Source organism: Aedes albopictus, chromosome 1 (genome assembly GCF_035046485.1).
Source record: "Aedes albopictus strain Foshan chromosome 1, AalbF5, whole genome shotgun sequence".
Taxonomy (NCBI): domain Eukaryota; kingdom Metazoa; phylum Arthropoda; class Insecta; order Diptera; family Culicidae; genus Aedes; species Aedes albopictus.
The window spans coordinates 258,948,871-258,974,602 of NC_085136.1; the positions used below are offsets into that span (position 1 = coordinate 258,948,871).

Below are 25,732 nucleotides of genomic sequence, written 5' to 3' on the forward strand. Positions count from 1 at the left end.
ATTCATTCCAGCTGGCGCTTCAAGGTGGAACTTTTGCTGGTACGGGAGGAGCTGTGGCGTTACGTGACACCAGGTGAGACACCAGCAACGGAATCCGATGCAGCTTGGTGCGCTGGAGACGCCAAGGCCAGGGCAACCATCGGTTTACTGATCGAGGACAATCAACACCCGTTGATCCGGTCATCGACAACCGCAAAGGAAGCATGGACGGCCCTCCAGACTCTGCGACAAAAGTTTTTCGGAAGGCGAGGATATGGCGGAGCACATCTTCGGCATGGAGGAGCTGTTCAGTAGCCTGGCGAATGCCGGACAGCAGCTGGAGGAAATTCTCATGGCCGCGATGATCCTGAGAAGCCTGCCAAGCTCGTACGACACGCTGACTACCGCCCTCGAAAGCCGTTCGGACGACGAACTAACCCTGGAGCTTGTCAAGTGGAAAATTCTGGACGAAGCAGCGAAGAAGCAAGGTTGCGGTTTGGATTCCGCGATGAAAGTTGGACCAGGGAAGAAGAAGAAGCCACTGGCTTGCCACTACTGCAAGAAGGTGGGCCACATTCAGAAGGAATGCCGCCAATACCAACGGGACAACGAGAAGGAAGCGAAGTTAGGTAAACCGGGGAAGCCTACACCGAGACAGGACAGCAATATGTGTCGTTTGCGTTTCTGGCCTGCGGAAGCAAAACTGAAGACGGAACCAAGTCTTGGATCGTGGGCTCGGGCGCGACAAGCCACACCGTCGCGAGCCGAGATTTCTTCCTGGAATTGCACGAGAGCGAATTCAAGCACGTGACGTTGGCCGACGCGGGAGCGACGGGAAGAAAGCGAGCGTGGAAGGAGAAGGTCCCGGTGTGATCCAGTGCTACGATGACACGGGTAAGCAAACCGAGATGAGGCTGTCCAAAGCGTTGTACACACCCACGTTGGTGATGAACCTTTTGTCTGTTCCGTCGCTGGCGCAGAAAAATGCAACTGTTATTTTCGACATCAACGGTTGCCGGGCGGTGCATCGCAACCAAACCGCTGCCATGGCAACGCTCAAATAAGGTCTGTACTACCTCAAGCAACCAAGTGAAGTCATCCTCCTGGCCTACGGAAAGCATCCGAAGGACTGCAAGCATGAGTAGCATCAGAAGCTTGGGCACCGTGATCCCCACGCCATCGACCAAATGGAGAAACGGAACCTGGTGCTGGTCGACGGATTGCAGATCTGCCAATGCGGTGTGAACGAGCCGTGTGAATGCTGCTGCAAGGCGAAAAGCACGCGCACGCCTTTCCCGAAGGAATCGAAATCTCGTTCGAAGGCGCCCCTGGATCTCGTGCACACGGACGTGTGCGGTTCGGTGGAAGTCCCGTCGTTAGTGGAAAACGATATTTTCTAACCATTATCAGAAGATTTTTCGAGGTTCTGCGTGCTGTACCTGCTGAAGTAGAAGTCGGAAGTACCGGACAAGATCATCGAGTTCGTGGAGGCGGCCAAAACCCAATTTGGTCGTGAACCGAAAGTGGTGAAAGTGGGCACGAAAGCACTGCAGTATACCTGCAGAATATTCCCCTATCACGATCCGTTACTGTCACGCCGTATGAGTTGTGGTACAACCGGAAGCCGGACGTAAGCCATCTCCAAGTGTTCGGATTCCGTGCATGGTTGCACATTCCGAAGCAGAAGAGGAAAAAGTTCCACCCGACGGCTCAGAAGCTAATATTCGTCGGATATTCCCAAGAGCACAAGGCCTACCGGTTCCTGGAAAAGACGACGCGGATGGTGTACATGCAAGGTTTGTCGGGGGCGAACAAGAAGAGTGCGCCGAAAACGTCCAGGAGGAGAATACGGTCGAGTTCCAATCGACACTGAAACCCAACGTAGTGAATACACCAGCGAAGGAGGTCACTGGTCTCGATCAAAGTGAAGACGACGACGGCGACGGCTACGATACTGTTGTTGGCGGTACAGATGAAGAGTTCACTGACAGCGACGACGAAGCGACTGGGAACATCGAAATACCGATTGAACCGCGAAGATCCACTAGAACCACGAAGGGAATCCTGCCGGAGCGTTACCGAGAAGTCACCAGCGTGACGAGTAATTCCGTAGCTGAACGCCGAAGCTACACCAAAGCGATCCAATGTCCCGAGAAGTAAGCATGGCAGGAAGCGATGAAGGAAGAAATCCAATCGTTGGAGGAGCACCAAACGTGGGAGCTGGTTCCACTGCCACCCGGAAGGAAGACCGTTGGACGTTCAAAAAGAAGCAGGACGAAAGTGGAAACACGATGCGATACAAGGCCAGGTTGGACATCAAGACCGCCTATTTATATGCCGATCTGAAGGAAGAAGCGTACATGCGACCACCACCAGGACTCAAAACGGGCGAGAAGGTATGTCGGTTGAAACGCAGCATCTACGGGCTGAAGCAGTCGGCTCGTGTATGGAACCGGAAAATAGACGACACGTTCAAGAGAATGGGGTTCCATCCTTCGTCGTCCGACCCCTGCCTGTACGCGATGGAAAACAACGGCAAGCGAAGCTACATACTAGTATACGTGGGCGACATGTTGGTATGTTGCCATTCGAGGCGTGAATTTGAAGCGATTACCAAGGCAGCGGCGAAGCAGTTCAAGTTTTCGAGTCTGGGAGAACTACGGCTGTTTCTTGGAATCCGCATCGACAAGCAAGACGGACACTACACCCTCAATCAAGCCGGGTACATCGACAGGATCGTGGAGCGGTTCGGGAACGAAAACGCAAAACCGTCCAAAATTCCACTCGACCTTGCTTACGTAAAGCAAAATGAGTAGGAAGAGCTGCCTACCAACGAATCGTACCGCAGCTTGGTGGGTAGTTTGCTCTACGTTGCGGTCAACTCCCGACCGGACATCTGCCTCAGCACATCGCTACTCAGCAGAAAAATAATACACATGGATAACTATGACGAATGACGCCGCCATTTTGAGAATCGTCTTGGAAAAGTTTTTGTTGAGTTTAGAATACTCTTTCAATGGATTACCATCCTTGGTGGAAATTGCAACAGATGGCGCTAGTGAGCAGGAGTTTTTCACTTTTTAAATATATGGGGAAAGTTACAAAAATTGGATTTTTGACTTAATAAACGTTTTATCTGAAAAAATATTTGGTACAGGTTTTAGGTAATAATGATAGTTATCTGCGTTACCAAATATTTTTTGCCAAAATTTCGCTATATTTGAAATAATTGATAAAATGTCGAAATCTCCATACATTTTTTCGATTGGAAACTTCTGCCTTGATTCTGATAGATCCTCGTTTGCCTATACATGGGCATCATGAATATACATGGATTCATGTTTTTCGATCTGTCAAATGAAAACAAAACAAGTAGTTTCTCCCAAAGCAAACATCGGCAGCAAACAAAAAGGTAAAAGTTTGATTTGAAGCAATAATCAGCACAAATTAATGTAATTATCTTCATTTCAGGGAAAAAAAAGTGTGCAAGAAATGTTAAAAGCCGCATTCCGGAACACCACATTTCCACCAGGCAACATAATCGTCGACTGAGAGAAAATGTTCACCCGACGTGGTTCTCGCTGGAGCCGCAATCTCAGGTTTGTATTCGCAATGGCTTAGTTTGGGTGGATTCTTGGTAAATCCAGAGATTTGGATTTCCATCGATGGGATTCCACTAAGACAACTTTTGGATGCTGTTAAACAAGTATACACTTGATTTTTTTTTGTAGGAAAACGAGAAGGGCGTTCTCTAGGGAGCTTCCTACAGGTGGCAGAAGTTTTTTAATGTTTACGTCTGGTCGAGTCGGGAGTGTTCCGTTTATAGAATCCACCCGTCCGGTGTCCAAGATCTGCACAACCCATTCGATCTACAGTCAGTACACCCCTGACGATGGATGCGATTCCCGTGAGCCGATCGAGAGGACGGGCGAGAAATCATTCTACATCAGCGTCGATAGGATTGTGCGAGGGTTGGATTCCAAGGAGCCGGATCAGAACGGAAGAATCCAACAACAGCAATAAGGTAACAGTGTGGTCGGGAAGGAGGGCGGGTACTAGCATGCGTATAGCTGAGACTCCAGCTTCAAGTCTGGCGCGCTTGCTGTATTATTCGTGCAGTTAAAAATCGGATTTTTTGAGACGCGAAAATCGATTTTTCTCCCAAACCGTGCGTCGGACGAACGTCGGGTAAAGTGCGTTGGATAGAGGGCCAGATCTGCTGCCCAGCGCACTACGTCCGATGTTAGGTTTCACGAATTGATTTGGAAAATGTTGATTGTCGTGTGTGAGGAACCGCGACGACCATACATTGCGCCAGAATGCACGATTTTGGATCAGGGCACCTTCCCTCTCTATAGTCGTGCGCGTTGGCGTAGTGCATGGCAGGCGCGCACGACATTGGAACATTGGAGCCCGGCTACGCGAATGAGTGCAAAAGTACACTAATCAGCTATGATGGGTTTTAGTGCTAGTAATGGACCTTTGCCTAGTGGACCTCCTAATGGATAACCATAATGTGAATGCCTAAATCAACTGATTGCAGGAAACATCGGTTGTTTTTTTTACTATTTTATAAATGTAAACGTTCAAAAGGATCTACTATAGGAACATTCAGGAGCGTCCGACGCAACATCGGCAGCAAGGTAGATAACATTTAAATCAAATCCAATATAGGGTCTTGTACCATTTGGGCAGGTGTGCCTATTTTGGGCACTTGCCGCTATAACTAAGCCAGTTTCAAACCGATTGATTTGGTTTTTTGTATAGAGCTAGGCACGTGCAGTATCTAACTATACAAAAATTCAAATCAATCGGTTTGAAATTGACTTAGTTATAGCGGCAAGTGCCCAAAATAGGTACACCTGCCCAAATGGTATAAGACCCTACCTACGGTCCAAGAAATTTGTTAACAGTCCTATAATGGACACCAGAGGCAACGTCGGGTTTTCAAATGCGTATTTCACTGGAATAATTTATTATTCCTCCAGGAGTTCTTTCAGTGATTCCTAAAAAAGTTCCTTCAGGGATTCCCCCAGAGTTCCATCATAGATTTTTTCAAGTCTGATCTTTCAGGAATTCTTCAGAGCTCCTTCGAATGTTCTTCCAACAGTTCCTTAACCCTTTATAAGGCCGAGAAAACTAGAAGAGTTGTCAACGCATACTATTATGGAAATGATTAAATACATGATTACATGTACAAAACAATTTTTGTAAGAAAGAAACTCTCAAAAATCTAGGTGGCAATATAGTTGCCACTGCCCGTTTAGGCCAAAAACGCTGGTGGCAATATAGTTGCCACTGCCCGTTTGGGCCACCAGCGCTGGTGGCAATATTCTTGCCACTGCCCGTTTAGGGTACTTTTCTTCTTTTGACTTCGACAAAAAGCCGGAAAAGAGATTTTAGAGTGGATTGGGGCTTAACCCATAATATAAGCTGTGTAGTTCAGCTCATGTTAACCCAGAATATGATTATTTCTTAAAATATTTACCAAATCTATAATTTTACAATAAATTTGAGCTAATTTTCTTCACGCGGTCAAAATTAGCCATTTTTGAGACTACAAATGGCTCCTACATTGTTGTTAAAGCTTTGTTTAGTATCAAAAAAATACCAGACGTTGTTAGTAGTCCCAATTTCGCGTAAACAAAAAAAAAAGTTCGAAATAAATTGTTAAAAAACAGAAAAAAATACAAACAGTAGGTGGCAATATAGTTGCCACTGCCTTATAAAGGGTTAAGAGATTCTTGAAGGAGGTCTTTTAGGGGTTTCTCTAGGAATTACTCCTAAAGTACCAAAACGGATTTTCTCGAGGAGTTCCTTCAGAAACTTCTAAAGTAGTTCTCCAGGAATTTTCTCATGAGTTGTTCCAGGAATACATGCAGGACTTTTGAAATCACTCAAAGGGGCTTATAGCCGAGGCGGTAAACGCACGGGTATTCAGCATGACCATGCTGAGGGTGACGGGTTCGATTCCCGGTCGGTCCAGGATCTTTTCGCAAAGGAAATTTCCTTGACTTCCTTGGGCATAGAGTATCTTCGTGCCTGCCACACGATATACACATGCAAAATGGTCATTGGCAGAGGAAGCTCTCAGTTAATAACTGTGGAAGTGCTCATAGAACACTAAGCTGAGAAGCAGGCTTTGTCCCAGTGAGGACGTTACGCCAAGAAGAGAGAGAGAGGGCTTTTCCCTCTTTTTAAATTTTGGTTAAAAATAAAAACTAACTAACTAACCTGCAGGACTTACTTCAACGATACCTTTAGGAGTCCTTTCAAGGTATTCTCCAACTGTTCTTCCAGGAATTCCTCCATGAGTTTTTGAGGGATTCCTCCAGAGTTCCTTCGAAGATTTTCCAAGATGTTCTTTGAGGTATTCATCCAGGAAATAATCCAAGGATTTCTTTCAGGCAGGGATGACATTTCGCACTGAAAATGTCTGCACTGTGTACATTTTTATATTAAAACCGCGCACACTTGAACTCACACTGAGGAGCATGCCACCTCTGCCTTCAGGGATTTCTCAAAGATTTCATTCAGGAACTCCTTCAGCAGTTCGTTCAAGAATTCGTTCACGAGTTCTTTCAAGTATTCTTCCTGAAGTTCCCACAAGGGATTTCTCCAGGAGTTCCTTCACATACTCCTTCAGAAGTTTCTTCAAGAGTTCTTTCAGGAATATCTTCTAGAATTCCTTTGGGGATACTTTCAAAAGTTTCTTCAGAGATTCCTTCATAGCATTCCTTCCTTTCAGAGATTCCTTTAGGAGCTTATTCAGGAATATCACCAGGATTTCTTCCAAGCATACGTTTAAGAGTTCTTTCAAGTATTCTCCAGGAGTTTCCTTAGGGAACCGCCTTCTGGATTTCTTTCAGGGATACCTACTGAATTTCTGTCAAGAATATTTTCATGAGTTCCTTCAAGGATTTATCCAAGAATTCCTTCAGGAATTCTTCCAGGAGTTACTTCAGTCTTTCCTCCAGAGTTTCTCAAGAAATTGTTTAAGGTGTTCTCTCAGAGATTACTAAAAGAGTTCCTTCAGTAATACTTCCAGGTGCAGTAATTTCTTCAAGAATTCCTTAAGAGTTTCCTTCACGAGTTTCTTCAGGAGTTCTTTTAGTGATACACGCTATGTCCAAAGGGAAGTATTATGAAAATCGAATGTACCTCAAATGTTATTCCATAGGACCGTAGGTTTGGACTTCTAGTTTCAGAATCTGTGCGGTTTAATATATTTCAATATTTTTCAAGAAATCGAAGCAAATATAAATAAATGAATACCGTATGGTGATTCTACCATCCATGAGCTAAAATTTTGCTGAACAAAGTTACGCCAAATGTCTTTTCAATTTTGAGTTACAACACTTTTTGTATGTGTGTGTCTAATTCGAACTCTTGCCACTGGGGCAAAAGTTCGAATCTAGTGTTTGTGGTATTTCGATAACCGTAGCACACTATTTAGACACTTTGGTAATAGGAATACTTAAAACCAATTGATATTTGATGTTGGAACTGGAATATACTTTAAAATTTGATCTGGATTTTACCCAAATCAGGGTTAAATTTACTTCACCAAAAATTAGTAGTTTTCCGCCAAATTCACATAAAACAACATTTTATTTCAACTTTGATCGAATTTTCTCACTAATTCCATCATTTTTAGAGATAATATGTGCATATTGCAGAATTTTAGAGTTTTACCCAAAGTTGCCACATGACTCGAACTTTTGCCCCACTATGGGTAAAATATGATTTCCAAATCTTTTTTGCAAAAAGTTATACATGCTAAAGCATCTTCAAAATATACCTACGCCCCAAAATAAAATATCGAATTCGATTTCATTACAATTCTATTCCATGCGATGGAAGTAGCATCGCATATTACAATTTTTTGATCAAAAACCAACATTTTGTCATAACTTTTCGAAATATTGATCAATTTTCATAAGTTTTGGAGTGAAAGACTCTTTTTCAAAAAGGCTTCGAACAACCTTGACACCCGAAAGATATAACTTGAATTAAGCTCAAAAACTTCAAAAGAAACTCTTGCCCCACTCGAACTTTTGCCCCACTTTACTCTACAAATGGCGAAAAAAGTCATTTTAAGGTTAATTTCGTCCCATGTAAAAATGTATGGGAAAAAAACCCAAAATGGATTATTTTAAATCGCGCATATTCTGAATCTAGAGGTCCAAAAATACGGTTCTAGCGAATAAACTTTGAGGTACATTCACTTTTCATAATACTTCCCTTTGGACATAGCGTGTGATACCTTTAGGAATTCTTTCAGGAATACAGTATTGTTCCGATTTTATCACGCCCCTTTTCAAAAATGCTTTTAAGTATTCTACAAAATCTTTAGGCATTTTCAATATTTTTAACGTTGCAAAATGCGCCTTTAACATTTGTCATATAGAAAAGGGGAGCCACTTGCTTTCAAATGTGACAGCAAATGAATGAAAAATAAAGGACTGACACGCGGAGGGCGTGATAAAATCGGAACATTACTGTATCTTTAGGAGTTCCTTCAGAGTTTTCTCCTGGAGTTGTTGCAGGGATTTTGCCGGGAGTTCCTTCATAAATTCCTTCAACATTTCTTCAGGAGTTTTCTCAGAGATACCTGTGGAGCATTCTTCAAGAGTACCTTTGGGGCCGCGATTCCCAAACTCTGTTTTCGCGGCGCACCAGCCTCTTGCAGGCTCGCTCAAACGAGTAAAAAAAGCTAGCCTGCGACACGTTGGGGCGCGGCGAAAACCGAGTTTGAGAAGCGCAGCTTTAGAGAGTTCCTTCAGGGATTCCTACGAAATTTCTTCCAGGAGTTCTTTCAGGGATTACTCCAGTATTCCCTTCAATCATTTATCCAGAGTTTCTTCAGAGATTTCTTAAGAAAAGCCTGAAGGGATTCCTCCAGTTAATATTTCAAGAATTTTGCAAGAAGTTATTGCACGTGCTTTCAAGAGTTCCGCCAAGTATTCCTACAAGAATTTCTCCAGGAATTCTTTTAAAGATTTCTCCTGCATTCCTCCAGGAGTTTTTTATGATTTCTTTTAGCTACCTGCTAGACTTTCTTCGAGAATCAATAATAACTTTAGGAGTTCCTTCAGGATTACATCAAGAGTTTTTTCAGGGATTCCTCCAGGAGAATTCCATCAGAGTTTTCTTACGGTGTTCTTTCAAGGATTCCTCCAGTAAATACTTCAAAAATTTTCTAAAGAATTTCTTTATGTATTTCTCCAGGAGCTCATACAGGGACTCCGTCAGAAGCTGCTTCAAAAATGCCTCCAGCAGTTCCCACGGAATTTTTCCATGAGTTCTTCCATGTTACTAGTTCTTTCAGGGATACCTTCTGGTCCACGAACCAGATTTACGAGGAAAGATGCATTCAACGCCTTCAAATGAGTTTTTTTTTGGCAAATATGGTCTTCTACAAAGTTGTCCCTAATAATAAGGCCGTCTTCAAAATGTGCATGAAAATTAGGGTGGGTCATATTTTCAAAGAAATTGGTAACCAAACTTTTTTATTTGCAAGAATAACTGTATACATTCTTCGGAAAAGCTATAGATCTATCAATTTTGAACAAGTTTTCTGAATACACTTTTATCTAACTTTTGACCGAAATGGAGGTATTTTACTGAATAAGCTTAGGGTGGTTCAAGAAAAAACGGTTTTCTACACAGAAAAAAATATGTAATTAAAATTCAGCGAGAAATCATGCACATAAAGGGAATGCAACAGTTAGTGCACTTTTACATGAGATATATTGTAAAATTACATTACTATCGTGTAAATTTCCGTCAACCATCGCGTAAACCATCATGGACACCAACCGGTTACGTGACTATTAGCGGAAATTTACACGATCGTAACGTAATTTTACATAATATGTCATGTAAATATGCATGCACTAACTCTAGCATTCCCTTTATGTGCATGATTTTTCGCTGAATTTTACATGAATATTTTTTTCTGTGTAGCGTTAACTTTTTCAGTTTCGATTTTTCATCAAAGTCGCCCAAGAAACACTTGTAGAGCATTTGAAGACGCGTCGTTTCGTGCGCTGGTCGTTATCTCTTTTGGTTCAAAAGTTACAATCGTTTTCCTTAAAAAAGATGTTTCAATGGGTTTATGATGGGTTGGGTCAAGCATAAAAAAATATCTTTTGCCCGCACTCAAATTTCTCATCAAAGTTGTCTATGAACCATTTTTAGAGCTTTAAAAAACGCACTTTTTCGTGCGCTGAGCATATTGCTACGTCATTCCGTTCAAAAGATATTGATTATTTTCTTGAAAAAATAGAGAACAACGATTGACAGTTTGGTATTACTTTTTTACCAATCCGAATGCCACTTCGGGTTACATTCTCAGTTTGCGCTCGGTTAGAATTTCGATTCGTACAGAGTTTTTTTCAGAACCTTCTGCAGGAATTCCTCCAGCAGTTCCTTCCAAAATTTCCCCAAGAGATCCTTCTGGAGTTATTTTAGGAATACCTTCAGGTCTCCCTTCGGGGATACCATCAGGAGTTTTTATCAGGGATTCCTCTATGATTTTTTTCAGGACTAAACAATGTTTAGCTAAAGAACCGTAGAGAAGTTGGGAATTCGCTCGCGTTTTAATATTTATTCATTTTTCTATTTCTTGCAGTTTCTTCTGGCAATCATGGCTGCTCATTTTTTATCATTCCAGTTACCACGTGGCGAACACAATTGTAGACACCTTCGTTCTGGTTACCGTCAGCATTAGATAACGTAATGATTTTTATTTTACTGTTTTAGTTTTTATTTGTATATTAGTAATAAAAAGGGAGGGAGGGGGGTTTGTTGGTTGGTTGGGCTCTATAAAATATCCGAAAATCCATGGGTAGATTCATCATCTTTTCCTGAGTTGAAACTTGCAAAAAAGTCAGTGATTGTTACATTTCCCTTAAAATGTTCTCATCCTTGTACTAAGAACTTGTCGGTTAAAAAGTTCACCAAGTCCTCTGAAGTTGTTTGGTGACGCCTAATATACCTTCCTTTGAAAGTAGATCATTTCTCTTTATGAGTTTTCATCCTTGTACTTGGAACTTCTCGTTAAAAAGGTTCACCAAGTCCTCTGAAGTTGTTTGGTGACGCTGAATATATCTTCCTTTGAAAGTAGATCAGTTCTCTTAATGAGTTTTCAGCCTTGTACTAAGAACTTGTCGTTAAAAAGGTTCACCAAGTCCTCTGAAATTTTTTGGTGACGCTTAATGCATCTTCCTTTAAAAATAGATCATTTCCCTTAAAAAGTTTTCATCCTTGTACTAAGAACTTGTCGGTATAAAGGTTCACCAAGTCCTCTGAAGATGTTTGGTGACGCTGAATACATCCTCCTTTAAAATTAGATCATTTCCCTTAAAAAGGTTTGATCCTTGTACTCAGAACTTGTCGGTTAAAAGGCTCACCAAGTCCTCTGAAGTTGTTTGGTGACGCTTAATACATATTCCTTCAAAAATAGATAATTTTCCTTAAAAAGTTTTCATCCTTGTACTAAGAACTTGTCGGTTAAAAGGTTCACCAAGTCCTCTGAAGTTGTTTGGTGACGCTTAATACATATTCCTTTAAAATTAGATCATTTCCCTTAAAAAGTTTTCATCCTTGTACTAAGAACTTGTCGGTTAAAAGGATCACCAAGTCCTCTGAAGTTGTTTGGTGACGCTTAATACATCTTCCTTTAAAAATAGATAATTTCCCTTAAAAAGTTTTCATCCTTGTACTAAGAACTTGTCGGTTAAAAGGTTCACCAAGTCCTCTGAAGTTGTTTGGTGACGCTTAATATACCTTCCTTTGAAAGTAGATCATTTCTCTTTATGAGTTTTCATCCTTGTACTCAGAACTTGTCGTTAAAAAGGTTCACCAAGTCCTCTGAAGTTGTTTGGTGACGCTTAATATACCTTCCTTTGAAAGTAGATCATTTCTCTTTATGAGTTTTCATCCTTGTACTCAGAACTTGTCGTTAAAAAGGTTCACCAAGTCCTCTGAAGTTGTTTGGTGACGCCTTATATACCTTCCTTTGAAAGTAGATCATTTCTCTTTATGAGTTTTCATCCTTGTACTCAGAACTTGTCGTTTAAAAGGTTCACCAAGTCCTCTGAAGTTGTTTGGTGACGCTTAATACATCTTACTTTAAAAATAGATCATTTCCCTTAAAAAGGTTTGATTCTTGTACTAAGAACTTGTCGATTAAAAGGTTCACCAAGTCCTCTGAAGTTGTTTGGTGACGCTTAATATACCTTCCTTTGAAAGTAGATCATTTCTCTTTATGAGTTTTCATCCTTGTACTCAGAGCTTGTCGTTTAAAAGGTTCACCAAGTCCTCTGAAGTTGTTTGGTGACGCTTAATACATCTTCCCTTAAAAATAGATCATTTCCCTTAACAAGTTTTCATCCTTGTACTAAGAACTTGTCGGTTAAAAGGTTCACCAAGTCCTCTGAAGCTGTTTGTTGACGCTTTATAGGTCTTTATAAAATAGACTACTTCTCCCGGCACTTGCACCGGGATTTTTTATTTTCTTTCAAACTATTAAGCAGTTAGGTATTTCCATGATTATCTTATATGACACCTTTTCTATTTTTGAACCTTATGAGGGAGTTGATCTGATCGCCGTCGGAAACTGGAACCGCAAAACTAGACCCGCGACGGAGAGTGGACATGGTACAACGAAAGCTGCAGGACTGCGAAATAAATTAGTCGGTGGTTTGAATTTTCAATATTATGCATCTTGACTTTTTATTGAAAAAGAATTGAACAAAATTTGCTCGCATCCGCTATTGATCGGACTAGCGGCAACAGACGACCAGAACCATGAACACATCTACACATTTCGCGGAATCTTCGGCTGGGATCCGATTGATGGCTTTTGGATTTGGTATCCACGAAAACGCTGTAAACTTCCGCTGTGACCATTTGTAACCAGAAAAGGCTGCTCCTGCTGGTCATCGAGCAGACGTGGGTGTCCTTTTTTGCCTATAGGTGTATGGTTCGCGTCGATGTGTTTTTTTAAGTAAATACTTGTGCCCGCCGAACGCGTTTAGCTGTAATATGGCCTTTCACAACCATTCCATATCCTGTGACTGGTCCACGGCCAACGGCTCCTGCAACGTCAGCGAAATCACTTGGGGAAACTTATTCACGGCACCTTAGCTCTTGAAACACCTCCTGGGTCAATTTTCGCGACACTTTTCCTGTTCCTGCTCGGCCGTTTTCTCACATCGATCCAGTTTAAACTCCAGTTGTTCACCAATCTGTAAAAAAAATCGTTGTTTGGACATGGAAAACAACCATACTAACTAGTAGACTTACCTCTATTCTTCCCGTGGAAGTTTCAGATTTCCGACCCGGATATTTTTTGCGAAACATTCACTGGAAATCGCGTTATCAATATTTACACTATTTACATTGGTGCTGCGATCGCGGCTCCGGCGATTGGGGACTACGAAGGTGATGATTTTGTTTGCGGTTTTCTGTGAGAAAGTGAAGGAGAGAAGATTTTTTGCTGTTTTTTCACTCATACTCCCATAAGAAACCCCGTAGGAAGAAAGAGTGTTTCCCGGCTCATCAACCTTCGTAGTCGCGAATCGTGCTGGCCCAAACAAATGAGCTGTCAAAATGTTGCTGTGGCAGTTTACCGTACTGCACCATTTTTAGCACAGCTTGAAAAGTATAATTAATTTTTAATACACATTTTTAACAAAATAAATAAATCATGTGCTGTTTTATGAAAACTACAACAAAAATTTAAAACAATGCGCTGAAAGGCGTTTTAAAATGTTAATCAAAGTTCAACAAGAAGCAAAATTTCAGATAATACTATTTTCCCCTATTTGGTACATCCACTGTAAAATTGCTTACGCTATACAGTCACCATCTGTTGGAGTTTAATGGAACCTTCAATAGTTTCCATTAGTTTCCGGTAGGGTTGACGCAATGCTTGAAGCGCCTCTCGCGGCGGAATGTGTCGGATGCCGATGCAGGTAGTTCATTCGTGAAATCCGGCGGCTGCTCAATCAAATTCGGGTGAAATTTGGTAGTGAACGGACGACACCAGAAACAGGCCGATGAAGATACATTCCGGGAGCTGGAAGGTAAGTTTTTGACTCGGTTTTTGATCACGTCACCCATCTCCAAGAAATGTTTCCTAAAGCTTATTTTAATGAACTTTCAGGGCAGAGCAAATGATGGACATCCAAGTGATCAATCTTGATGACGGACATCGCCGGACTTGTCGCAGAACATAAGGCATGAGATGAGCTACGGTGCTACCGGTGCAACCCGAGGTGCAACCTACTCAACCTGCTTCGAAACCCCGTGTACATTGCAGAAAAAAAATTAGGGTAATTTTATAGATTGCATCTTTATAATATGTATTAAAATGGTTCATTGGAATAAAATTTAAGAGTAAACGTAAAGAAAAATTCATTATTTTTTAATTAAAATATTTGTGCTTTTAATAGTTGGCCCGGCTGAAAAATTTCCAAAAATGCGGCATTTTTACCCATTTATTATTGGAAAAATGGGGCATTTTTACCCATTTATCATTAAAAACAATACCCATTTTTTGAAGTTCGAGTCGAATACCCATTAATGGGTAAACGGCGAATACCCATTAAATGGGTTATGCCACTATAGTTCGAAATGGGTACTAAAGTACCCATTAATGGGTATTCCCGAACTAGCGTGTGTCCTACTCTCTAAAGCCTGAAGCCGGTCCGTTCCGTCGAGGTTTGCGTTTTTTTTTACAGTTTTCCCATGGGAAATGTGTCAAACTACTGTCACGCACACGCAAACTTATGCACTATGTGGGGCACTTAATGGTTTTAAAAATTATAAAAAAGAAGGATCATCCTGTATCCTTCATACTTCATCAATATAATCATCATAAGCATTATCATTATTATCACCATCCTTGATCCTTCATCTTTCATCATCATTTATCCTACATCCTATATCCTTCATTCTTCATCATACATATTTTTTTTTCTTCATCATACATTCTTCATCCTCCATCCTACATCATCCATTCTTTATCCTTCATCTTTCATCCTTCACACTTCGTCCTACATTATCCATTCTTTATCATTCATCTTCTATCCTACAACATCATCATAAACATATTCCTTTATCCTTCATACTTCATCATCATAATTATAATCATTATCATCATCATTACCATCATTATCGTAAAAAAATCCTTGATCCTTCATCCTACGTCTTCCTTCATCCTCAATTCTTCATCTTTAATCCTTCATACTTCATCCTACATCATCTACTCTTTGTCCTTCATCTTTCATCCTTCATCATCATTATCATAATTATCATCATTATCCTTCATTTAACATTCTTCATCTTCCATCCTACATAATCATCCTTTATACTTCATCCTTCATGCTTCATCTGTCATCATTCCTTATTCTACATTCTTCATCATCATCATCTTACATCCTTCATCCTACATCCTATTTCCTTCATACTTCAACCAACATCTTTTCTCTACCCTTCATCTTTAATCCTTTAACCTTTATCAACGCTATCAAAATCATCATCATCCTTCATTTTTCTTCATCATCGTCATTATCGTTCATGTTCCATTCTTCATATTCCATCCTACATCCTTCATCATTATAATCATCATCCTTCATCCTATACAGTAGACGTTCACTCGGTGCAAACGCTTTAAATGCAATGTTTTTTTACTGAAAGTCCGCCAAGTGCAACAACTTTGCAGTTACCGAATTTAATTCGGTAAGTGAAACGTAAACATGTTGCAGTTATCGAACGTCTACTGTATTCTTTATTCGTTATTCTTGATACTTCACCTTACATCCTGCAACTTCCATTTTACATGTTTCATCATCATCATCCTGCGTCCTTTACCCTTCATCCTTTAACCTTTATCCTGCATACTTCATCATCATCATCATCCTTCATCCTATATCCTTCATTTTTCATCCTACATCCTACAACCTACTTCCTTCGTCCTACATTCTCCATTCGTCATCCTTTTTACTTCGTCATCTTCCATTCTTTATCCTTCATCCTTTATACTTAATCATTATCATAATCATCATTCATCCTACATCCTATACTCTTCATTCTTCGTCCTACACCCTTCTTCCTTTATACTTCATCCTTCATTATCATTATCATCATTATTATTCTACATCCTTTATCCTTTATCTTACATCCTATATCCTTCATATTTCATCCAACATCATTCATTTATCTTTCATCTTTCATCCTACATCCTATATTCTTCTTTCTTCATCCTACATCTTTCTTCCTTCATCCTTCAACTTACATTATACTACATCCTTTTCCCTTCATCTTACATACTATATCCATCATGCTTCATTCAACAGCTTTCCTTTATCTTTGTTCTCTCGGGGGAATTCACTATTAGCTTACCCTCTCGGGAAATTCGCTTTAGTGTTGCAGGTTGCAGATTACCCTCTCGGAGGAATTCTCTGTTAGCTTACCCTCTCGGGGGAATTCGCTTTACTGTTGCAGCTTACCCTCTCGGGGGGATTCGCTGCTAGCTTACCCTCTCGGGGGAATTAACTGTTGGCTTACCCTCTCGGGGGAATTCTCTTTACTGTTGCAGCTTACCCTCTCGGGGAATTCGCTTTACTGTTGCAGCTTACCCTCTCGGAAGAATTCACTGTTATAGCTTACCCTTTCGGGGGAATTCGCTTTACTGTTGCAGCTTACCCTCTCGGGGGAATTCGCTTTACTGTTGCAGCTTACCCTCTCGGGGGAATTCGCTGTTGGCTTACCCTCTCGGGGGAATTCGCTGTTGGCTTACCCTCTCGGAGGAATTCACTGTTATAGCTTACCCTTTCGAGGGAATTCGTTTTTCGGTTGGCAATTATTCCAATTCTGCTGCTCTTCTTCGGTAATTACGGTAATTACTAACTAACAACTAATGTGCATGCTGTGTGACTTTGACTTTGACTGCGAGCACTGAGTTCAAAATTCCTGTGAGAGTGAGCAGGACAGCACCAAAACAGAGCTCGCATAGAATGTACCAACTCCACTCCATCCTGTTACAACGAGCCATCCGATCTTACACCAACAAACACGTGGATTTCAGGAGGAAACCCTGGAGGCATTTCTGAAGGAATCCTTGGAAGAATTGCTGCGGCAATCCGTCGAGGAATTCATGGAGGAATTTGTGGATGCATTCAAGGAGGAATCCCTGGAGATATCCGTGGAGGAATTCCTGGAAGAATCCCTGGAGGCTTTCCTAAAGGAATTCTTGGAAGAACTCCAAGGAGGAGGAATTCATGGAGGAATCTTCGGAGAAAGTCCTAAAGAAAATTGTATAGGAATTCCCGGAAGTATTTCTGGAGGAATTTTTGAAGGAATTCTTTAAGGAATTTATGGATGACCCTAGAGGTATGCCTGAGGAAATTTCTGGAGAAATTCCTGGAGGAATCTTGGAGGAATTCCAAGAGAATGGATTTTCTGGAGGCAACCCTGGAAGAATTCCTGGAGTAAGCTCTGGTGGAATTTCTGAAATAATTCATGGAGGAATTTGTGAAGGAATCGTTTGAGCATTTTTTGAAGATAGTTTTGAATTTTTCCTGGAGAAGTGACTGAAGGAATTTTTGGAGGAATTGCTGGAAGAATTTGTTGAGGAATTTCTGAAGAAATTCTTGTAGGAATTCGTGAACGAATCCTTAGAGAAATTCCAAAAGAAATCCCTGGATGAATTTCTAAGGGAATTCCTGGATGAATTTCTGGAATAATTTCTGGAGGATTTCTTGGACGAATACTTAGAGGAATTCCTTGATAATTTTCTGTAGAAATCATTGAAGAAGGGTTCCCTGTCAGAATTCCTGTAGATTTCATCAAGGAATTCGGTAGAAGTTTTCTGTCTACGTATTTCGACTTTATCTATGGAAACTTTTCTAATCATATCATTGCAAATTGTCCAAGATTTTTTTTACAACGACATTGATATTTTCTAAGAATTATTAATAGATAACAAACTATCTAATACCTATACATATTTATTTTTTCAGTGGTACCGCCAAAAACGGCACCTGTTCCCTGCTCAACTGGGACTATCATCGCCTGGAAGGAATGAGCTACCAGGAAGCACAAGATTTCCTCAAGGACAAACCGCTACCCGGCGAGGTGTCCTGCTTGAGAACCACCGGCTTCGAGATGTACTACCATCAGGCGGAGGGTGCCTCCATTGTGCCGGAGTGGGACCTGATCTGTGAGCGGACCGCATTGCGGTCCACCGTGCAAGTGGCACTGTCGCTGGGAAAGTTCTTCGGAGCTTCGACGTTTGGGATTCTGTCCGACAAGTACGGACGGAAGAGCAGTTTCACGATCGCGGCGCTGCTGTATGTGGTTTCTAGTTTGCTGACCACGTTCTCTCCGGTTTATATCCTGTTGCTGCTTGGGCGGATCGGGTTGGGTGCTTCCGCTTCCGGAGTTTTCTATCCGGCGTTTGCGTTGTGTAAGATTATATTTTGTTGTTGAATTTGTATGATTTCTGTATTTAACATTTTCATGAATATTCCAGTAACGGAAAATATCGGAACCCGACATCGTTCGTGGATGAGTATTGCCTTCAACTTTTCCTATCCGATTGGTATGCTGATTCTGGCGCTGGCTGCTTACTACATTCATCCATGGAGAGATCTTTCGCTGGCGCTCACGATCCCTTCGTTTTTGCTGATCATCCATCTATAGTAAGTATTTATGTATAAATTTGAATCTAATGCAAGTAGAGACACAGACAGTCGGTGGCAGAGGTATATCAAACCGAACAGCAGTTTGTGCCACAGTGCACAGTGTTGAGTTGCCAGTCGGCGATTTTCGACGGCCATTTTTAGTCTCAGATATTGTCGGGCCGCCACCAAACTGGACTTCGCACAATCAAGTCGCGACGCGACCCAACTCGCGACGTTTTTTAATCATGTCAAAAGTAGTGCGCATCCTTCCCGTTGTTATCAGCAACACAGCGCACTAGATGCGAAACAGTTGCGACACTTGTGGACCAAGAAAATAGCAATTTTTGATTGAATGTCGGTCTTGATTCCAACCGGATAGACAATATTTAACGTGTTAAAATCGTCGTTATTATTTAAAAGTCTCAATAACTTTCAAAAATACTGATTATTAGTTCTCAAACATGTATGACAAATATTTCAACATAGACATAGACAAGAATAAACCACCCGACATTCTAAATCACAATCATCGCACGATTCAAAGATCATTTTGAAAAAAAAAAAAAATGTTTGGTCATTGAAGCAACACTATTTTGTGAATCTATTCCTATGACGGGTATAGTGTATCAATTCAAAGATCAACAACGTTAGTCAACTAATATCTTATCGTGGGAGTCACATTTCTTTGCAATCCAACAGATTGCAATCAATCTTGATCGTTTTACTTTTCAATGCGCTAAATTGTTTGTATGCCTTCATAATTATTATCACGAACAGAATCGCATGTGCATGCTAATTAATACTGTCGCGATTTCAATTCAAAAGCGTTCACCAATAGAAACAATATTTTTGTGATTTCAGCTGTTAAGTTTGTTTAACACCAACAAAAAACATTAGACAAAATGCAGAAAAGGCTTTGTTGCAGGTTCTCCTTGAGACCAAATTACTTCAGTTGGCAGATCGAACAAGAATGATAAATTTATTTTCCATTTTCTATACAGAGATAAGTGAAATATCAACACACGAACACTAGAGCGAATTTTTCGTCACACAAGGCTGTTCAGGTGTTCAGATTGCATATGCAAATATTACCCAATTGAATTGGGTAAAACGGCTAAATAATGATAAAACTAACATCCGGAGTGAGAGTGCATATATTTTTTTTTTCCAAATTTCACAACTACTTCTACAAAGGGGCACGCATACATTTAAACGTATGAGGGGCCCAGAATCAAAGGGGTGTAAGTGACCATTTTGTCGATTTTGAGTTGAGCATATCATAAAATTCTTCAGATTTCAAGCTTTCAGGAACTTTTTTAAGATTGTTTCTACGATGAGTGAAAAAATTACAATAAATCAGAGAAAATTGGGTTGATTTTGAAACTCCATACATTTTGTATGGGATAAAAAAATGGTCAAAAACTTTAAACCTCATTTACTCGAAAGTGGGGTTTTGTCACTTACACCCCTTTGCTTCTAACCCCCTCGTATGTAATTCCCTCTATAGGGCACTGCATTGTTTTGATTTTGTATGGGTTTTTGACGTTTCTTGGCCTTGTTGTTTACAAAATTTCTGTAGGAGTGAAAGAGAAGGAGAGGATTTCATGCAGTGCCCTATACATACATATTTCACGGCTCACTAAGACAAATAGTTTGTCGTCTAATTCCGATACTCCTCCTCGACAATAGTGTTTGGTAATCCTAACTTCTCTCTTAACAACTTCAATCGTAGGTGCTGCAGTAGTGGTTTCGTCAGTATATGTCAGCCAACATCCACTTCCGTTTTGCAGCAGTCGAATACAGCTCTGCTTGTCTTCGAATGTGATTATTGGTAATGACGACACGTCTCCATCTAGATCGACCATCAGCTTCTTCAACCAACTCAATTCTTGGCATGCTTATGTTAATAAGGCTACAAGCTCCGCTCCCGTTGACGACAGAACCGTACAGGTTTGCTTGCGTGATGACCAACTACTGATGCCACCTCCAAACCGTATCAGGAAACCGGAATTGGCCTTCCTGTCCCAATGATTACTGGCTCAATCGGCATCCGCATACATTTCGAACCGGTCAGTGTGGATCCTTCAGTAACAATTTGGGACTACTGGTCGACTTAAAGTTCTTCAATACCCTTTTGGCCTCGTGCCTGTCCAGTTGTGTAGGGCAGCTTGATTTCTGAGCCAGGATGGAGACGCTTACTGCTATGTCCGGCCGATTGTGAACCGCTACATACAGCAGACCGCCGATGAGACTCAGGTATTGAGTGTTGTTTGGCAAACTTTGTTCCTTCTTCTCTTCCTTCTGCTCAAGGTAGCCAGGATCCAACGGTATTTTCGATGGCTTAGCGTTTTCCAGACTGAACCGTTCCGCGAGCTTCAGGATGTACTCTTCTCCGTTACCATCCCTCTAGATCTCGATTCCTAGGAAGTGCTTTACATCTTCTGAACTCCTAATGTCAATATGTTGAAATGCTGTTGCAGTGCCCGGCGTCCACATAGAGTAGTATGTGTGTGAACTTGTTGCCCTTTTCTTCGCACGTAAAGGCATGCACTTAGGTATGCGGTTCCAACATCCATGTGCTTCACGAACATTCCGTGACGACTGGCTAACGTGAGTAACATCCTGAGGGTCACCTGCTTGGCGACGGGAGCAAAGACCTGCTCGAAGTCTACGCTGCGCCGTATTTCTGGTTGAAGCCGTGAGCAACCAGTCTGCGCACAATGATGTTCCCTTTTTCGTCTTCCTTCGATTTGAATATCCACTTGATGGCTTTTCGACCCTCTCAAGTGTTGCTCTCGATCTGCGCCTGTTACTCGTCGTTCATCGCTTGCTTCCACTGTTTCGCTTTAGGTTCAATGCTTCAATGCTTCGTCCGGGATACGTGGATCACCACAGGTTGACGATTAACGTCTCGCCAGTAGTCCCCGTTACTAGCTGCAGGCCGAACTGCGGGTCCTGGCAGGTCGATTACACTTCTAACAACCACGTTTCCATCATACTCGGAATGATGGACTGAAAATTGATAGAAAGAAAGTCCTCTACTCGCCTGGTAGGTAGTGCTCCCGTCCGCTGCGCCTCAACGTTTGTGACAGGAGTGGATTTTAAGGGGGTTATTTTATAACTCGAGTCGATTAAATCGGATCGCCTGCTGTCACCATGGCCTATAACCTGCCATGGGACGTCATCATTATCTCCTTCTCATTCTTTCCTTCGGCGTCGGTCCATAAAGCCGTCCTTGCCCTCAAAACATTTTTTTTAAGTTTTTATTAATGTGTATTTTAACTTAAATGCTAATTCTACACTCATGCCCTCAAAACAAGTTTGAGGGCAATGTTTACAAATCGTATGAAAATTCGATGAGGTTATGTTGTTGTTGCAAGCCTCTTTCGTGACTCTCTCATTATGCTTACAAGACTTCTCGGTTTTATTATAAAATTTACCATCGTGGTTTGATGAGAGCTGATACCTGGAACTAGCCTAGGGCTAAAAATCTCGTTAATACAGATAAAAAAGAGCTGATACCGCCGCGTAGACCCTGATCGCCTTTTGTAGTGTGTCCGCATCTCTGTATCCCGATGAAATCCCGATACACCCACCAAACGCGCCGACGAACCCAGGATTTTTCCAGTGAGTCCACGGATCGCTGAAGCCTCAGTCCGTCAACACAGTCGAGGGTCGCACTGGACAGAAGAAAAGTCCGCGAGAGTCGACGCAAGAGAGTGGAGGAGAAGAATCGTCGCCCCCTAGCCCAGGAAAAAGAAAAGGAACTGGCGGACAGACGAAAGGTGCGGCAACGAAGGCGTGCAGTGCGTGGGGCCCCGAAGAAAGAGGAAGAAAAGTGGAGAACGTAAGGTAGTGGGAGGCATCGTCCCGTGTCGAGGACGGACGCCAGGAATTTAGAAGGATGGAATTTAAAAAAGCAAAAGTAGGACGTTTATTTCCGCTTAAGGCGAAACTGGAAGCATTTCCTCACTTTTTGGTTTTTGATTTTTTATTACATAACGAAGCAAAATTTTCAAAATCTGTTTTCGTGCACATGTAGAGTATGGATCAAGGTATCCTCTGATTTTTTTTGTATGTGAAAATATTTTTCGTTTTTGCAGAAACCATTTTTGAACAAAATTTCACAAAAAAATGTTTTTTGCAAAAATGGAAAACATTTTCCACCTCAAAAAAATTCAGAAGATACCTTGATCCATACACTACATGTGCACGAAAACCGATTTTTAAAATATTGCTTCGTTATTTAATAAAAAATCAAAAAAATTGAGAAAATGCTTCCAGTTTTGCCGTAAGTGTACCCCAGACCAAGGGGTATGACATACACTCAGAAATAAAAGTATACACGGAATTACTATTATTTATGCATTTTGTATCCGCATCTCTCTCACTCTCTTCCCGTTTTCATGCTATCTGGTGCTTCGCCTGGGTTGACGCAACACTTCTCTTCAACCCAGGCTAAACGGCAGATAGCATGAAAACAGAAAGAGAGTGAGAGAGATGCGGATACAAAATGCATAAATAGTAGTAATTCCGTGTATACTTTTATTTCTGAGTGTATCCTTTTCTAAGCGGAAAATCCCCATTTATCCGTTCCTAACCGTCGCTAACCACTGCTAACTGAGCAGCAGTTTGACGCGGTTAACGACGGTTAGCAACGGATAAATGCGGATTTTTTCCGGTTAGCAAAGGAAGTGTCATTCCCTCTGCCCCAGACCAAAAATAGACGGAGTTTGCTTTACCGTTTCTACAAGTGTTTTCATTTCGCGGAGTGTCATGAGTGTCTTGGCGACCCAAAGGCTTGAAAACGGGGGTTTCATCGGTGCTGGGAGTATCATGGCTCAGTTACAATTCCAAGAGGAATTCCTGCCCCAGACAACCAGTAATCGTATACCGTCTACCCCCGTTGGTTTGACCTCATCTAATCTGAACACTTTTTAATTTGACCCCCTCTAATCTGCACATCGTTCAAACTAAAAATGGTTCAAACGTCATTCTGCTCATGGAACGGGGTGAAACGGAACTCAGAATCAAAACAAAACAGCAAAAAGGGTTACCATCAGTGTGTTTTTCGATGCTCACAGGGTTACTAGAAGTTCAAATTAAAAAATGAACCCCGTTGGTTTGCATGAGGTGTCATTCAAACCAACGGGGATAGTCGGTAAGATGTTGCATATGCGTGCATGCCTCCATTTAGGCGCATGTAAAATATACACATATCGCCTCCACTTTAACATCCTATGCAACATCTTATACGATCACTGATTGACTGGGGCTAGTACACGCTATCAAGGAAAGGTGACGAGATCTCTCTGGTGCTATAAGTGGATGGCGTGCTGATTGTCGGCCCAAACTTATTCAGTATTCAGTAACTCAAGAACATAAGAACCAGCCGTTTCTTTTACTCTGTTCAATGTATTATGCCTCTCAAGAAAAATCAGAATATGGCGATTATCTGCCTCTGGCTTCTGATATCAGCGCGACAGTCACTAATCATAACAGCGTCACCAGATTTAAAAGTATATAATTCCACTATATGGGGTTTGACAGCAAGAACACTCATTCCACTGAGCTACTCTTGCCGTTCGTCACAAATACATTCGAAAACATCTGTCACTTCGCGAAACCCACGTGCTTTTGTTTTTGGCGGGAACACTTTTTCTTTTGTTTTGCCTTGCGACTGTCATGCGGCGGTATGCCTTGCGAGCGTACGACCGCCGCAGGACTCTAATAAAAGATAAGCGCGACAATACCCAACTGTGCTTCCGACAGCATCGTTGATGGTGATTCAACTGAACTTCAGCAGACATCTAGAGGTGCTACATGGAGCTCATCCTCATCTGGCAATGCCGCCTCGAGATTCTGCGCGTGTAGTGTCATTGCTTCATGTTGTATTTCTTTATTCAAGTAAACTTAAGAACTAGAGAAAATTCTGACTTTTATGCTAGGTTTTACGGGTCATCCTCTGAGGCCGAATCGAAGGAGGCTCTGGAATGGATCCAGGTGGTTGCTGGTCATCTTCATCGTACTGCGAGTCGGATTGACTTGCTTCTACTTCGGAATCAGCTTGCTCGGAATGAGCCGAAACTACTTCATCTTCTTAAGATTCCTCATCGGCTACCGGTTTGGCAGCTGCTGGCAATTCTTCAAGTACTGCTTCATTTAATTGTTTATTTGTCTAATCAACAGACTATGTTTAAGCCCCAATGATGTTTTACGAAAAAATAATGGAGCACTACAAATGCATTTTAAAATATAACAAATTGTTGTGGAACACAGTGGATAACAATTTCCGATGACAGGATGACGAGGTTTCATCAATGTTGTTGGTCCATCAGTCAATCCTGTAATCGTATTTTCTCTGGCAAGTTATACCTTTCCTTCACAGCATTAGTAGCTTTTATAGCTTGTGTTTTGTCTAGGAATTTCTAATCCTATAGGGGCATACTGATTCGAGTTTCAATACAAGACCTTTACGTTTTGATGTCCCTGTTAAGGAACGATTCCGTTATCTGGTAGTTGGTTTTTGCTCGAAATGACCTAAATGTAGGCCATCAATATGAGACTGATGCGATCTCATGACGCTCTATTACGTCAGAGCACTACAAATGTCAATTGAACATGGGAAAAAACAATTTAAAATAGCACGTTTATCACATAAATAAAACCTGTAATGGATGTTACATACTTAATTCTAAGATTTCAAGTACAAAAATTACAGTCACATATAAAACTTACATTAGGGTGGCCCACACATATATGAAAAACAAAAATTTCTAAAAATGCCAAGTCTTACCTCCTAAATCAGTTGTTTTGGACTCCCAGAAGCTACGTTCAAAATTTGAGCAAAATCGGTTGAGCCTAAGGGGGTGCTCAAAACGCTTGAAGTTTGTATGGGAAAACTTGGCCAAATGTATGCAGAAATTTTAAGTTTTCGAATTTTACCGCTAGGTGGCGCTGTAAGCGTTCAATTATCAAACCCTTCGGTATTATTGTAGGTAACTATATGCCAAACAACTTTGTCGAAGACCGCGAAGTGATCCGACTGCTGTGAA

The 25,732-nt window shown here is 41.4% G+C and overlaps 1 protein-coding gene and 1 long non-coding RNA gene across 2 annotated transcripts in view; one reads left to right on the top strand and one right to left on the bottom strand.

Annotated features, from left to right (window-relative positions):
• LOC109425509 (organic cation transporter protein) overlaps positions 1–25,732 on the top strand; it is a 75,092-nt gene that overhangs the window by 41,257 nt on the left and 8,103 nt on the right. The window contains exons 3-4 of the mRNA XM_062846674.1: positions 18,015–18,460; positions 18,527–18,695. Coding sequence (XP_062702658.1) covers positions 18,015–18,460; positions 18,527–18,695 — 615 coding nt within the window. The remainder of the gene's footprint in view (positions 1–18,014; positions 18,461–18,526; positions 18,696–25,732) is intronic.
• On the bottom strand, positions 12,996–14,030 carry LOC134285595 (uncharacterized). Its single transcript, XR_009996493.1, has 2 exons — positions 13,294–14,030; positions 12,996–13,235 (listed from the first exon to the last, which is right to left on the bottom strand). It is a non-coding gene; the product is annotated as an uncharacterized LOC134285595 (long non-coding RNA).